The 16,865-nt window shown below is 46.6% G+C and overlaps 1 protein-coding gene across 1 annotated transcript; it reads left to right on the top strand.

Moving 5' to 3' along the window:
- Positions 1–2,636: 2,636 nt before the first annotated feature.
- Positions 2,637–16,414, top strand: RAB14 (RAB14, member RAS oncogene family). The gene is made up of 8 exons (XM_084219628.1): positions 2,637–2,805; positions 9,668–9,726; positions 10,601–10,654; positions 12,085–12,262; positions 13,283–13,349; positions 13,431–13,518; positions 13,832–13,862; positions 14,479–16,414. The coding sequence occupies exons 2-8, from the start codon at positions 9,675–9,677 to the stop codon at positions 14,654–14,656; spliced, it is 648 nt and encodes a 215-aa protein (XP_084075754.1). The 5' UTR covers positions 2,637–2,805; positions 9,668–9,674; the 3' UTR covers positions 14,657–16,414.
- The last annotated feature ends 451 nt before the right edge of the window (positions 16,415–16,865 follow it).

Here is a 16,865-nt window from a genome sequence, read left to right as displayed (position 1 = left end):
GTAATTTAATCATATTTTGATTTATTTTCCTGCAAGGATGCATTCTAAAGAAGGAAGCAGATCCTACAGATCACTCTATGTAATTTATTTGCAAAGAAGAAAATCCTCAAACCTTCTATCAACTGCATTAACTCAGTCTTTACTTTTCCTGGGGTTTGTGGTACAAAAATAAACCCAAGAGCAAGGCTCACGTGAGCAGAACATTTGGATGCTGTTCCCTCTTGACAGAGGCCTCAGAAAGAGACACGTGGAAAAGGCTTTTGAAGAGTGGACTGACCCAGCAGAAATCCACAGGGAAGGGTGGGACCATAGAGGAGGATCCCATCCCTGGCAATTTGGTATTGTTACCAATTTAGTGGGTTTTAATTACTGTTGTTAGGTTCTATCCAGATGTTCACAATGAATGGGCTGAAGTCAGCCTTTTCTCAATAACTGTTGTTGAAAAACTGCCGCAGGCTTTCAAGCACTCACAAGAATAAAGAACCAAAGAAATGCAGATGCTGTTACTCGATCCTTCTTGCTCATGCCTTCTGTTAACTTTAAACTTTGTAGGAATATTTGAGCAGAGCATATAAAATGATTCAGAAGCAGGAGTTTTGAAGCAAATCTGTATTGCCTTTTATATCACCTCAGAAAGCAAGGTAGTTTTATATAAAATATATTTGGGCATTTCAGTTTAAAAGCTGAATCTTATTCACATTTGGATAATGGCTTTTAATTTTGTTGCAGGTAAGAAACAAAAGCAATTCTGCCGCAAAACTGCTTCTCATTTCTGTTCACAATTAAAATTCCCCGCGAGCCAGACTCCAGATTAAAGTGAACTGAACCACCACAGTGATTTTCCGAGGTGTTGAGCAATCCTGAGGTGTCTCCATGGGCACTGCAGGGGAAGTGCCACCCTGTGAGTGTGACTGGGGAGGTGCAGGGGGTGAGCAAACCCACGGGGAGCCCGAGGAGCCTGTGCCTGCCGGGCAGAAAGGGCTGCTTGCAATTCCCCTGGAAAAGAAGCTGCAGCTCCAATCAGCCACTCCCAGCCTGGGCAGGCTGTGCACCCACTGCCCTTCCCATGGATAACTGCAATAATTACCTGTCACCAATTCCATCTCGAGAAAACAGGGAAGATTACCCTGCCTGCCTGACTCTACCAACACTGAACCATAGAGGAGTCCTCAATGTATTTTCTTGTGTGATATTTGAACAATTCTGAATTTTAAAACCTCTCATTACAGTGTCTGTGTTAATAGAATAATATTTGGGGCAGTACCAGGGAAGTGTATTTTTTTCAAGTCAGTAAACCAGACTGTGACTGTGTCACAACAGTCAGGTCATTTTCCATTTAAAGACTCCCTCTCGTGGAAATGATTCTCACTGGCTTGTTTTGACCTATTTTCCTAGTAAAAGTCACTCCATATAAGGTTTTGCAAAACTTGAAAAGGATTCTGTTGCACAGTGTTGTCTGTATTGAAGTTAGAACTCTGACAGTAACTGACAGGAGTCCTACATCTGTACTAGATTGCCAGCAGCTTTTGTATTTTTCTATTGAATCTTTGCTTTTTATCACTCAGAGATTTATTTATTTAGTGTGTAGATAAAGGGGAAAAGAATTCTAATTGTTTTTCACCAGAGCTTTTCACTCTCTGAGGTTTCTGCCCAGGTAACAGGGAGTGTTATCTACCAAGCAGTTTCTCCCTGGTAGAGGCTGAGTAATAATTAGGGGGTGGCTGATTCATGGAAAGCAGAGGATTCCCTGGATGTTGCTCAACTAAGGAAATGGAATTAGTAATGTCACAGTAATGGAGATGGAAAATGCCCAACCTGGAAAATACTTCCATAGAAATGTTATGGCAGTGGGGAAACTGCAATTTGAATCTTGGACACTGACCCACAGCAGAAACTGATGCTTTCCATAATGTATGGCACTGAAATAAAATCCTTATTGGGGAAATTTATTGATAACTTTTACAACTCCTGAACCACCGATTTATTTTTTGAATCCCGTGGGCTCTGAGATTTGGGCAGTATGTTGTGGGTTAGCTCTTTAGGATCGCATGCCACAAGTGTTTAAAAAGCCGATATAAAATATTCAAAGCCCAAACGGACCCCTTCGAGCATTTCACGGGACACGGCCAAGCACCGGATGATGTTACTGGGGACACGGGGGGGCTCTGGAGCCCCTCAGAGGTGCCGGACGCTGCTACAGCCCCGTACCTGCGCCGTGCCGGGCTGCTCCCGTTCGTACCATGGCCCGGCGAGCTGGGGCTGCCGGGCGGGTCGCTGCCGGCTTCCGTGCCATTTTCCAGGAGAACTGCGCGGAAATCCGGGATTTTCCGGGAGAACAGCGCGGAAATCCGGGATTTTCCGCGGCGCCGAGGCCGCGCTCCGCCCTGAGGCGCCGCCGCCGCTCCTCCGCCTGAGGGCGCGCGCGCTCCCGCCCCGCCCCGCCCCGCGCGCGGCCCCGCCCCGGCCCCGCCGCGCGCGCGCGCTCCCGCCCCGCCCGGCCCTGCCCTACCCCGCCCCTCGCGCCGGCGGGGTGGGCGGGGCCTCGCCGGGCAGCGGCCGCCGTGATTGGCTGCGCCGCGGCGCCCTCGCGCCCACTCTTTGTGCGGCCCCGGCGCCCGTCGAGAGTGGGAGGGGAAACCCCGTGCGAGGGGCGCCGCCATCTTGGCTGCGGGGGTGATGGGGGCGCAGCGGAGCCGCGTCTGAGGCAGCGGAGCGAGCCCGGACCGAGCCGAGCCACACAGCCCGCGGGGCACCGGGCACCGCCCGCACAGCCGCGCTGCACAGCTCCCTGAGCCCCGAGCACAGGTACGGCGGGCCGCCAGCGCCGCCCGCCCGGCCGGGCCTGCAGCGCCAGGCCCCGCGCCGGGGCTCCGCCGGGCCGGGCGGAGCGGGGCGGGTCCCGGGCGGCCGCGCTCCGTCCCGGTGCCGCCCCGAGCCGCGGCCCGGCGGGTCCGCAGGGCGCCGTGCGGCCCCGAGGGCGCTGCGGGCGGGCCCCGGGGTCGGCAGGGAGGGGAAGGGGCGGCCGGGCCGAGCGGGGGGAGGCTGCGGGCAGGACTAGGCCGCTTTGCTCTGTGTCACCGCCGCCTCCCACTGCTCCTCGGCACTGCTCAGTCGGCAACACCACCAGCGAACACCCGGCCACAGGCGATATTTTTATATGTGTGTTTCTGTATCTCCCCCTTACGAGCTGTTGCAGTTGCACGTAGGGTGTGTATGTCTATATAGTACCGTATATGTGGCCGATGTGCAGCGTTATCTGTACTTTTAATTGTTATATCGACCTGTGCCGTCGTGAACTTTGACAAAAAAATAACTGTGAGGGTTGAGGGAAAAGCCACTTCCTATTTGAGAAAGCGGCGAAAGTATTCTAGACTGGGTTTTTTTGTCAAAGCCTATTGAGGCTAAACAGAGTGAAATTCTTTTCTTTCTCTTAATTGTTTATCGCCTGTTTGCAGCACACTAAGTATCTACAACATCTGTTGGTAGCTTTGTCTTGAACTGGAGTTGTGCTGAATTCTCCTTGCACTAAAGCCAGGCAGAGGTGGGTGTCTGCACTGGAGTGGCTCTGGCAGTGGCTCTGGAGGTTACTCACTGTGGCTTTTGCTTTGAAACAGGGTAGATCTGTGTTGGGATGTTTTTCAGAGGTGACAGAGCCCCTTAGTGAACAGGATTCATTCAGGTTGGCTGTATCCTAAACCATATCAAACCCAAAGTCACCACATCTTTTACAGATGTTACCCTGTGGAATGGATTGCCTGAGATTGATTCCTGTCATGGTTTGGACTGAGGGGCCCTTGTGCTTGGGCAGTACTTGCTAATGGGAAGAAAAAACCTTGGGGAATTTAATTACTAAATGTCACAATTGAATATGGTTTATAAAGGAATTTGCTAGCTTCCTGTAGGGATTTGAAAATGTCGTAAGTCTGAGTGGAAGGAAGAAGTTCCTCTTTTCCATTTTGTGAGTAACAAAAAAAAAAAAAGAGGAGTTCTTATGAAGGACAGCAGTTTGGAAACAAACCTGTTCTACTGGAGGTACTGGGATGTAAAATGTAAATAATGCTTTAAAATTACCTGCTCACTCCTGGGCATCTAATGAAACCTGCTTAAGATTGATTCTCATTTTGCTGAATATTCCTGAATCAGGAGGTAGATTAGTTAATATTTACCTAAAATGTCTGTGACTTGTGTTTTCCTAGGTGGGGACTTCAGAGTGTTCTGATTTGTTGCAATGACAGAAAACTCTTCTGGTTTTGTATATTCTGTCCCGAACTTAGCTGATATCTCTGGACCTTGGTTCTCCTGCTGTGAACAGACACAACAGGTTGTAGTGCTCTGTAGGAAGAGGAGAGTAGGAGAAGTGAGGAGATAGAAGTGGATAAAGGGTGGCTGAGGGGAAGGACATGGCAGAAGGTGCTGGAGCTGCTGAGGACAGGTAGGCAGTGATTAGTTCAGCTCTGCTGCTGGGGTGTGGTTAGGGAGAATTGAGGTGTGCACATATAAATGCAGGAAGTTTAGGAAGCAAAATGGAGTAACTTAATGAAGCAGGATGTGAAACCAGTAGAAGGATAACCAGGACAAGGTGGGTGTGACTGGAGAGCTGGTGAGGAAAGTCAGAAAGTGAAGGTAGTGTGTTAGGATTTAAAATGAAAAATGAAGTTCTCTTGGAGGAAGGAGAAGTGAAGGCCTGTGATACCTTTAGAACCTCCTAGGCCTCCTCAGGCTGGGTTAGGGTGGTTGACATGATTAGGGAACATATCAAATGCATTTCCTCAACAACAGCCTGGAAAGGGCTCTGCAGAGCTGCAGTCTGAGCCCCAGAGCTTGCAAGCCTCCTATGCTGTCAGGGAAAGAGTAACCAGAGGTGGGAATAGTAAGGAAATGCAAAGTGATCCTGGGCAGCAGCTCCCAGAGGCTCTGGGTGAACAGAGATCACCTCAGCCAGATTTCCTGTCTTGTGCTCGTTGGATGCTTTGCTGAAATGCAAAGGGGGAAGCAGGGGAGGATGACTCTGGAGGAGCTGAGGGATGAGTAAGGAATTGGCCGGCAACAAGCGATGTTGTCACACAGGTGTGAAGGCTGCAGGAGGCTCTGAGACTCCTCAGGGATCAGGCTCAGCAGGGCTTTGTAAAGCCAAGCCTGCAAAAATGAATAAATAAGCAGAGCAGGGTGGCTGCAGAGCATCATCTTAAAGAGGGCTGAGATGTTGATGTGGTTCAGGAAGACCTGAGTGTCCTTGGTGTGTGAAAGCCAGAGAACCACAGTGGAATTTAATTGTAGCAGACCTCATAGCTTGCTGTGGCCAACAGACCTATGGGAATTCAGTGCTTGGTGAATGAATTGATAACAGAGCTGTTGTTACCTTCAGTGTGCTGTGATCTGACAGGTGACCATACCTGAAGCACTCACAGGCTGTCTCTGGTAGCCTGCTGAAGTGAGGTACCAGTTGAACCACATTGTTCTGTGTGCTTGACAAAAGTCCTTATCAGGGGAAAGTGCAATTGCGAAATGAAACCATTCTACCCCTCTCCAGCTCCTCCCCCTTATCAATCTTATTGTTGTCTGTTAATTAACATCCAAGTAATCTGCAGCTTCAACTGTGAGAGCTTTTACTACTGCACATCCTTGGAGAATGATGCACAGAACACCTGGCTGCCCAGATGGACCACAAAATACCTTTTGCTTCCGAGTAACTGCCCAGTGGTTCCCTGGCTGCAGAGTGCTGTGGTTTGCAGAGAACCAGTAACAGCTGGGCAGTGCTGAGTTTGAAGGTGGTGTTTTTTTCCCCAGCTCTCATCCCTGCACATGGACCATCCATCAGCTGATGGTGTGAACCACAGCAGTGTCTAATAAACCCTCTGCGTGCAGGTTCTGGTCTCCTTTCATAACACACCCGATTCTTGTTTAGCATAACAATATTAAATTTCTCCATGCAAATGACACCCAGTGAAGAGTTAAAACTGTGTCCTTGAGCTGGAAGGAACTGCACAGGTCTCACAAAGGCTGGTATGAATCTGATATTTACAGTTATGTTACTGTGATAAAGAATGTTACAGCAATATGCCCAGAACAATCTTATCTCAGGAAGTACAGATGTAGCTGATACTTGAAATAAGGCTTCGGTGAGATTTCTAAATATCTGTGTGGTGCTTGTTGATTAGAGGAGGAGATGTAGATGTACTGATGTCTCATTAAGGTCATCTTTAATGTTATTTGAAAAAAATAAGCCTCTAAGAAGAAGTTGATATATGGGAAATGGTTTTGGTGACACTGCTCACTGCAGAATTTAATGTAAAACAGAAATGAATTGTATAGGCTTTGAAATGAGCATAAATCTGTGCTTAGTGAGATCCTCTGGCCAGTGGCCATCCTGCACTAATGTTCTGGGCTCCAGGGCAGCCTTACCTGGAGAAGGGAGCCAACACTGGGCTGGCAGCCTTGCCCGGAAGAGGGATGGCAGGTGGGCCAAGCTCCCAGACTAAACTTCTGCTTTCTGTTAACAGTAAACTCATGGCTGGTTAACTTTGATGTCACCGAGCACAGTGCCAGCATGGCCGAGGCTGAGCTGTGGATATTTATGTGCAGCTTTCTCAGCCCTGCAGTTCTTGCTCTCCCAAGAGGAAAGCCCCATCCCCCCGTTGGAATTACTGAGATTCACATGTCTGGAACAGAGAGGGTGGAGGCAGTTCCTGCAGATGAGTGGTGCCTATCAAGGCATCAGCCCCTTGCATTGACATGTAGCTGATAGTTTAGAATTTACTGACCCCTCTTGTGCCCTCTTCTTGTCTGGACTTCCTTCTTTCGTCTGCAGTAAATGCTGAGCTGGTCAGTTTTCCAAGGCTAAATTCTCAGCAGGGTTTCTGTGTTTAGTTGGTTGCATTTTTTTTTTTTCTCCTTCAGCACAGAGTCCTTGTGGAATATCACTTCTATTCCAAGATCTGAGTACAGTTTGAAATCCTGCTAATCCTTATTGGAATTTGAGTGTTTAAAAGTTTGTTATTTGGTTGTTTTAGTATTGCTTGGGTTTTTACTTGATTTTTTTATTTAAAGGAATCATCTGTTCTCCAGAAAATATCCTGACCTTTACTAATGGTTTGGAGTATTTCAGAATTTTTTCTGTAATGTGACCCTTGGAATAAATGTAATACTGGTAGTTTTTTGTATTGAAATAGCATAGTTAAGACTTTTTTACTTCGAGAGCATACTGAAAATGATCATATCTCATCAAGCAGAAACAGCCTGACAAACAGAGCTGTATATTTAGCAATGAAAATCTAGTTGAGACTTACTTCAAATTCAGTTTATGACAGAGACTGCACAGAGTTCCCAGTTTGTCCATGCTTTAAAAAAAGTCGTCCTCACTTTCCAGACTTGGATTGCAGGATGCATTTCCCTCCTGGCTGGAACAGCAGAGCAGTTCAACATTGTTTACCACACAGTGATATCCTAAAGTCATGTGCTCAGAAACATGAAACTTCCCTGTGTTTGGAGTACTTGGCACTCCTTGGCCTCCTGGTCTTGGGAAGAAGAGAGGGCACGCAGGCTTCTGCAGATTTCGTAGCCACACAGGTGGTTGGTTCCCTGTCTTGGAGTTCATGGTTGGGGTGGGTTTGGTTGGGGTTGTTAACAGCATCAGTTACTGGATATTTCCATCCTCAGAATGCACAGGAGATCTTAGGTGTATATTGGCGCTCTAGGTGTCTTGTGGCTGTAACACCCAGCTGTTTTTTGTGGAAAACAGGGCAGTTCCTGCTCTCCTCCTGAAGTACTTGCATGTGTAAATCAGTTTGTTCAAGCTTTCTTTTATGCTTCCAGTTACCTCAAGGACCCCCAGTGTGGCCCTGTGTGCCATCAAATGGAGCTGAGCTGTGAGCGTGGTGCTCCTGCCCTGCCCAGAAAGGAGGTGCCAGGTGAAGGGTCCTGCAGGAACATGTGCTTTGTGTGCCCAGTTTACTGTGCTGGGACATGCTGGAGAAGAAAAAGAGCATAATGTGTGAAGATGTTCAGGAAACTTGAAGGACTGGATGTTTCCACAGTGAGACGTTCGTTTGGAACTCAATATGGAGCAGTGACTTGTCTTTATTTACTGCTGTTGAAAATAACCATTCACGTGTTGAAACTGGTACTGTACTTCTGGAATCTTCCAGGAAATAAAGCAATAAAGCTGCTGGCTTGCTTGGTGCATTAGTGTCAGAAATTGTCAGTTTATTTCCTATCTTGGAATAAACTCGGTTCAGTAGAACAGTGTGTGTCTCTGTTGGATTTAGCAGAGGTGCTTTGTGTTCTACTTGGGACAGAAGGACCGAGTGTTTCCATCTCCTGAGCCGGGTGTGGAGGGAAGACAAGGTGCACTGCCTGGCACTCAGTAAACCCTCTGAGCTGCTCTGGGAGTTTTTCCCCTCCCAGGTCGAGATAAGCATGTTTGCCTCAAATCTCAGTGCTGGGAAGCAGAGGCTGCTGCCTCTGTGCTGGGAATGAGATTTGTTCATCTTTCTTACGACTGCAGTTCACTGAGAGGGATTAATTGTGGTGCAAGGAACAGTGCTTTGCTTTTGAGAAAGTCCCAGGCCTGGAAGCTTTCCTCTGTATTTCTTTCCAGTATTGGTTTCATTTGTCATGTGAATGACACATGACCTAATGAAAATCCTTCTAGGCTCCAGCAGTGTTCCTTGTAAGGAGTACCATGTGTTTGTAATGGCTGGCTATCTGCCCTGCAGGAGCAGCAAGGGAAGTGCTGAATTCCTGCTAGAAATTTTCCACTTGCTTAACTGATCAGTGGATCCAGTTTAACTAAAAGCCTGGGACCAAAGCAGGCATTTCCCATCTTTCATGTTACCCTGCAATATCTGGCCCTTACAGATGTGTAATCCTGGCTAACGGACATGTTAGTTAGCAAGTCAGCTTTTACTCCTTGCAGATTTAAACAGCTGAAGCCAGTTCTAATTCCCTCGACATTTAGGAAAATTCTGGAATGTTAGAAAGTATTTTGACTGCCTTTTAAAAAAGAGAAACTGCTCAGCAGCCTCTCTGTAGCACTGCTGTGCTGACAAAGCCACAGAGATGTTAACCAACTTCCTGAACATCTGATTTGTGGCTTACAGCACTTTTCTGACATGGACAAGCAGCACCCCAGGCCCCAGTTAAGGCTACTACAGCATTCTTTTAAATCTTAGCTGTTTGCTGCAAGCTGCACTGCTTCCTTTGTTGCTGTTGCAAGTCTCAGAAGTGTGAGGTAATAGTTCCAACTTGCTGGTTTTGTTAAATCTCTCCAGGTTTTGTGCTGGAGTCAGATTTTATTTTGGGTTGATCCATCAGCTCTTTGGCGGGTGAGTGCTGGTCTGGCAGTGACTGTGCAGAGCAAGGAGGGACTGAGCTTTTCAACAGCTTTAAGTCCTCTGGATAAAACTGATTATCAGTGCTACCCCAGAGTGTGTTTCTACTTGGAGGCCTTGCTGACAGGGGCTCAGGGCAAACAATGTGGGAACTTTGCTGGCTGTGCCACTAATTCAGTGACACTGGGGGGGCTACACAGATTTGAACTGTGAATGAAAGGGTGGTTGGGGGAGAGAGAAAGAGGAAGGGTTTTTTGTTTATATGAACTAAACTGGATGATTTGGGTCACATTGAAAGAACAAGTATCAGTTCTGATGTGTTCTGTTTTTTATTTTAGTGCCACAATGGCAACTGCACCTTACAACTATTCCTACATCTTTAAGTACATCATTATTGGTAAGTACCAGTGGGCTCTCATCTCTCTATGCTCTGTGTAGGTACATGAGAAGCCTGTGACTGTGCCAGGCTGCTTTCAATGTGTGCTTGTCCCACCTCAGTCCCCACAGGTCACCACATTTCTCTGCAGCTTTAGCATTTACTGGAGCATTTTGCATCATTAATCTCAAAGGTTTTAGAATTTATATTGAAGGCATGGGTGCTGAGTGGAAACCATTGCATGAGGCTCATAAACCTCTGTCAGGCTGTATTTTTGTGTTTAAATGTTGCTTTTAGCTGCACCTTCCTTGGCTGCTTAGTCAGGGACTCTAAGGGATTGCATTTATTGCTGTCCTGGAAGAACTGGTCTTGCTGTTAATTGTTTAATTGTTAATGACCTTGTGTAGGTGTAAATGATCTGCAGGTTTTTAAGTCAGGCTGCTGTGACAGCCTCAGCTTCTGGAAAAGTTGGTTCTTAAAAGATCTTGCTGTGTCTCACTCTTGGCCTTGTGCAAGAGGATCAGTGGAAATAAAGCAATTTCTTGAGGTGTTCTGGGTGGTTGTGAGTATTTTGATGTTCTTACCACAGTAAGACAGAAGGAAACATCGAGTATATTTTACATTTCAGTTTCTTCAGCTGTACTTTTTATAACCTTGTGAAATACAATTACAAAATCAGTAATACAAATTAACTATTTCTTGAGTGATCTGCTCTTGCTTGCAAGCTGTATCTGTAGCCAAAGCTTTAGTGGCAAGTTGATAAATTCAAGGCTATAGCCAGGGATAGAACACTGCCCATCTGACCTGAGAAATGAATGTCTCTGTACCATTTGTTGTGTGGGAGGAAGAAAATGTGCTTGTTGCAACAATGATTTAACTATTTTTTCTGTAACAGGGGACATGGGTGTAGGAAAGTCCTGTTTGCTTCATCAATTCACAGAAAAGAAGTGTGAGTATTTCAGTTCATGATATGTATTCTAACTGGCATTTTCATCCCTTTTCCCTGCCTGTTTCCATCATGCATGAGCTCAGTTTGGTTTGTCTTACTCTCTATGAGTTTGGATTGTACTGGGTCACATTTCTGGTTTGACTTCAGCAGATGCAGAAACAAATATTGATGTAGTTATGGCAAAACCTGCTCCAGCCAATCCTGCCTGTGAGGAGTGGGAGGACTGGATCTGATTTTACAGCTTTTCTGTGGATTTTGATATGTACAAAGAGAAATTTAGTGTCTGAGCTTTGCATGTTTTCAATATTGGTGTAGCTTGATCACAAGCAGTTGGAGTTTTTAGTGCTGTTAAGGAATTCAAAAGGAAAAAAAAAGAAATAATTTTGCTTAGAGTCTTGGTTTGCAACCTTCAGCAGCCCTGCAGGATACTTGGCCTGCCCTGGGTGATGTGTTTAGGGCTTGCTGCAGTCTCTCTCAGCTGAAACAGTCTCTCATGTTTTATCATCCCTAATTAAGAATTAGCTTCAGTTCCTGCTGGTGTGTGTTGCATTGGGGTTTGCAGCAGCTGTTACCTCACTCAATGAGTAAGTCTGGAGGTATTTCTCAGTACAGGCATCACCATGTGCTACTTGAGATGAGGTAACAAGTGGGTAGGAGCTGCAGTTAAAATATTTGTTTTACATTAGAAACAGGAACTTCTGACTGTTGTTTTTAATGAAAACGCAGTATCAGCCAGTTATTTAAAAGCCATTTTGCACATGGTCAGATTGTCCATGAGGAGAAAGTTCTGTCAGCACCAAGCCAAAGCAGTACAACCAAACTGATGTGCCAAACACCTCTGCTGTGAGACTGCCCCTAATGCTAGGTAGCCTGAGCAGGTCCTTGTGCTGTCTGTGTTTTCTTGATCTTCCTCAAAGATGAGCTTATTAACATGAGTTTATCATAATTAGAAAGTTGCCTTTTTGGATTTGCTTATGCTGCTTATGAAACTAGCAGTTTCTTGGACAGTCATCCTATTGCCCTGTCTGAACCAACTTGGGTGTTTGTTTTTAAAAATATGACAGACTTTTTAACTGTATCTTTCTTGGTAATTCCCTAAAAATTATCTTTTCCTACTGCATTAAAATAGTTAACCTTCTGCAAGGATAGACTGGGAGTCAGCTGACTTGGTACCTTCTGATATGTATGGCCAAAGAGCAGCAGAGAAGGCAAGGAATTTTATAACTGTTCTTAAAACTAATAGCAGCTCAGGAAATGGAGCATTTTGTTTCTGGTTAAGTGATGCAGTTTGAGAACTGTAGCTGTAAAAATGCTTTTTTAGAGACTGAAAATCTAGTAAAGATAACTGAAAACTTGTGATAGTCATATTTTTGCAGCAAGGAAACCTTGTCCTAGAAAAATCTGATCTTTGCTGTTATTTTTCATGACAGTTATGGCAGACTGTCCCCACACAATTGGTGTTGAATTTGGCACAAGAATAATTGAAGTTAGTGGCCAAAAAATTAAACTACAGATTTGGGATACAGCAGGACAAGAGAGATTCAGGGCTGTCACACGAAGCTACTACAGAGGAGCAGCGGGAGCTCTCATGGTCTACGACATCACCAGGTAAGGGCAGCAGAGCTCTGGGTGTGATGCTGAGGTTGGGATGCACAGCCCTGTAGGTATTGTCTGTCTGTCCCCTTGGCTCAGAGGCTCTGTGTGTCTGTCTGGATGTGTAGCATCCTGCCTGCCACACCTTACCTAAACACCCCAGTGGTTAAAGAGCTGCAGATGAGACAGGGGATGATGTGAGCAGCTTGTCTTGGAAAATCTCGCTGCTGATGAGCCTGAGGAGTTTGCATTTCAGGCTGTGACCGCTGTGTTGCAGTTGTTTTAAAGAACTGGCTTTGCCCCTAGAATCTGCTCTTCAGCACAAGGATGTTGCTGCTGTGGAGGCACTGGCAGTGCTCACCTGGCAGGGCTGTGCTCAGGGGGCCCAGCAGAGCCCAGTGAACGTGCAGAGCTGCCCGTGGTGTGTGGGGAGAGAGCCTGGCCTCAGCCTGACCTGGGCCTCTTCCCCAGCAGCCTGGCACTGCACAGCAGCCACCCTGCCTTCCTCTAGAGGTGACAGCTAAAGATGCTGCTCAAGCAGTAGTGCATCAGGTGCAACATGAAATACTTTTGCTTCCACATGTCTCTGATCTTCCTCTGGGGCTGTTCTTGATATTCTTCAGGCACCTCTTTGTTTTTTCCTGCATATGTAGGTGTATTTCCTGTTTGTGTAAATCTTGAGTAAAACATGACTTTCTGCAGTTTGTTACTGAAGTGCGGTTTTGCTGCACTGTGTTCTGTAAGAGTATTTGACAGGAAACCCTTTAACATGTTCTATTGAAAACAGCACCAGCCTTGTCTGTCTGCTAGCAGTGGGAATTGGTCTGGCTTTCCATTGGCAGTGTAAGAGCTGCTCCAGGGGTTTAAAGTTGACTTGAATTTGTGGTCTGAGTCCACACTGCTGCTGCTTTGTCTGTTTTGAGGTGGGGAGAACAGCAGGAGTGATGGATGATGCTGTGTTTGGATGCTGACTGTGCTATTGGCACCTAAATATTTTATAAAAGGCTAAAAGTGTCCTCTCTTGATTCTTTGCAGAAGAAGTACATATAATCACTTAAGCAGCTGGCTGACAGATGCAAGGAACCTCACCAATCCAAATACTGTAAGTCTCTTTAATAATGAAGGTGGCAGTGAAAAGGCTCTTAAGCTTTTTCCCAGACTAACTTTTTCTCTCCTGACCCAGGTGATAATCCTCATAGGAAACAAAGCAGACCTGGAAGCACAGAGGGATGTTACATATGAAGAAGCCAAACAATTTGCTGAAGAAAATGGTGTGTTTTTTTCTCTTGAGCTGGTACTTTCCTACAAGATAGTGATGTTAAAGTGAACCCTTAGCATTGATAGCTGCAAGCTTACACTTCCAGTGTGATGGAATTGTATGTACAAACTCCTGCTGTGCCTCAGGCGGTCTGATAACTGTGTGTAGTTCTAGGAATCACTTGTGTTGATGCCTTAACATAGTCACAAAAGCTTGTTTAGTACTAAAATAGTGTCTTGCATGTAATGGGAAGGTCGTGGTGTGTCTGACTTTGGGCTCTCTGAGGTGTGTTGTGCACTGACTGCTAAACCTCTGTCTCTGAACAGGTTTATTGTTCCTTGAAGCAAGTGCAAAAACGTAAGTGACTTTTGGCTGCAGTAATGTTCAGATTGGTCTGTTTGCTGTGTCTTGAAAGTAACTTGGAACTGAGAGCTCTGGCTGCATTTCAGGGAAAGACTGGTAGAATTCAAATGAACTGATTTGGATTTCAGGCCTTATTTGAGTGTGGAATGTGTTCAGTGTGTAAAGGGTTCCTTCTCCTGGCTGTTCAGAGCTGCACGTTTGGTCTGTAGGCAGTGACCAGCCCCTCCAGTAACTGAAGAATTGCTGTGCCATGCTTGGGATGGCTGGCTCACTGGGGATCCCCAGGGCCACCAGGAAATGTGGCTCCCACTGGCACCTGTCAGAGCAGAACCTTGTAACAAAAAGAGGTTCTGATCCATAGCGGCTCCCTTGGCTTTAAGCTTCTGTCAGAACTGTCCTGTGCACGTGGCTTGATGCCTTGGCTTATTTTTGCTCCTCAGTTCTTTGGCACAAATTCCTTACTCCTGCTGGTCCTGACAGGGGTGTGTGGCCAGGGAGGGCTTCCCCTGTGCTGGGCTGGGCTGTTGGGCTGTAGAGGAGGGCACAGTGCCTGCCCAGCTCCCTCTGGAAGCAGCACTGCAGCCCAGTAACTCCTGCTGCTCTCTTGCAGTGGAGAGAACGTGGAGGACGCGTTCCTGGAGGCTGCCAAGAAAATCTACCAGAACATCCAAGACGGAAGCCTGGACCTGAACGCGGCCGAGTCGGGCGTACAGCACAAACCGTCAGCCCCGCAGGGGGGGCGGCTAACGAGTGAACCCCAGCCCCAGAGAGAAGGCTGTGGCTGCTAGTGACCCCTCCGTGGCTCCTCCTGACCCCCTCACCTCTGGCTCTAGGGAGTGGTGCTTTTGACCGCTTCCCCATCTTCTGTACATCTTACTGGGTTTAATTAAAACTCTGAGACAAGTTTAACACAGTACTAAACTGCTAAACAACTTTAGATGTAATCAGGTTATCAAAGGCAAGTAGAGTAATAAAACCTCTCCTGCATGGTAAATCTAGAAGTTTTTTTTTCCTTGATTGTCCTTGTGATAGTGTCACCGATACATAATTTAAACTGAGCACTGATGCTGGACTCCTGATTTTACACTTTTGCAGGGCTTTGTCTTGTATGGTTTATTTTATGGTTCTTTGGCCTTTCTTCCCCACCTCTAACTGTTCGAGCTGTCAGTAGTAAAGGATAAGTTTTTGCTGTGAAATGACTTCTGATGGTAGCGAGGGGCTCTGTAATGATGTGCTTTTGTTGGAAGAATTCCCTGTGGGATGTGCTGGGGTCGGGGTGGCGCAGGGAAGCGATCTGTTCATTCTTGTGCTCAATAGCTTTACGTCATTCTTTTGCCACTTTTATCCTTTACCTTTGTTAACAGAACGTAAATATGTATAAAATTTGAAGGAACTGAGCTAACAGTTAAATACATCCTGTGTATATGATTTTAATGAAGAAAATGATGCCTGGCATTAGAGCAGTGTGTAAGAACCCCCCGTTTGTACAGTCTGAGCTCTCTGCGCCCCCCTGGCAGCACAGCCCAGCTGGGGCTGCAGCTGCTGGGTGTCACTTGCAGGGTCCCCATGGTGCTGGGGACACAGACATTAACACTAGTGGGGTGTGGCTCTCATTCTGCACTGTGCAATGCTCCCCTCTGCACTCAGCAGTGCTCTACCTGCTTCTCTTTGGCATTCTCGGGCTTCAGCCGTGGCCGGGCTCTCGCACACCTCCCGCTTTTGTACCTGTAACTTTGGGACTGGGCAGAGGCTGAACTGGACAGTTGGAACAACACGTGCTCTCTAGGGATTTTAAACTACTCTTGTATTTTTTAACAGTGCTGTGTGAGGGGGTTTTTTTAAGGGTTTTGCTTCAAGCTTTCAAGTACATCCTCTCTGGGGTGCCACAGCCTGGCCTGTGTGTGATGGGGTGTCACGTGGTGACCCTGCCTGGGGGTTGTTGCTGCACTAATGTGGGGTTTTACTGTGGCTCCTTGTGCAGTTTCACTTGGAAAACATCACAAGGTTTAAAAATGGAAGGGGGTAAGTGCTTAACCACAATTCAGTGTCCCACTTCAGGCTTACTGCAGCGTTTCAAATACAAAGTAGTCTGAAAATCCCTCTCTAGACACTAAAACTCTACGATGTTCAGACTTGTAAGTAACCAGTGGTACCAGAGTATTGTACAGTCAATGTTAAATAAAAGCCAAAACTGGAATGTGCAGACAATAGGATTTGGGTAACTCGTGTGCTGTCCCTTTGTTTGTCTGGTTAGTCCTTTTTTAACTCCTGTTCCTCAGTAGATGGGTATGTTCAAGATCTCCAGCTCCTGCATCCTGCTTAACCCAAGGCTGCACCAGGGTTTGTCCAGGGACCACGACCTGCTGCTGATGTGAAGTCAGTGTTGTAATGACTACAGCTTGTTGAGGTGCAATACCTGTACTCCCAGAGTAAGTTACAGTAGGTCTCATTGTTTCTGTCACAGAAAGGATCTGTTTGGACTGCTGTACTCCTCATTTGATGTAACAATGCTATTAATCTAAATATTTGTAAATAAAGTACCTGTATCTAGATAAACCTCCCTGCTGTGTGTTACTTGCTCTGGCCCTCTGTGCTGAGGGTGGGACCTCTGAGGGGACAGAGCTCCTTGGAGTGCTGGGATTTGTGCTCAGCCTTCACCCTGGGCCTTTCCCAGAGCAATCTGCCAGTGGTTTCCAGAGCTGCTCTCGAAGGGAAGCAGGGCTGGGTGTGTTCCCAGTGAACTCTGACAATGGCTGCATAGAAAAATGTTATCTTTAAAGAAGATGAGAAAGGACAAGACTGAGACTGATGCCAAAGCCCATCCCTGGGAAAGGGTGGGGAGGGCTGGGAAGATCCCTGCACAGCCACTGGCCTGTGCCTTGTCCTGCTGCTTGAAGGATTTACAAAGTGGCTTTTTCTCTCTAAGTAGAGAGTAAGTTAATTGTAATTTTGTTAAGAAGCCATTGGCTGTATCCACCTGGTTCACACAAGTGGTGC

The sequence above is a fragment of the Fringilla coelebs genome (assembly GCF_963513975.1).
Source record: "Fringilla coelebs genome assembly, chromosome: 21".
Taxonomy (NCBI): domain Eukaryota; kingdom Metazoa; phylum Chordata; class Aves; order Passeriformes; family Fringillidae; genus Fringilla; species Fringilla coelebs.
The sequence above is the reverse complement of the archived record's forward strand: the minus strand, read 5'-3'. Positions and strand labels throughout refer to the sequence as shown.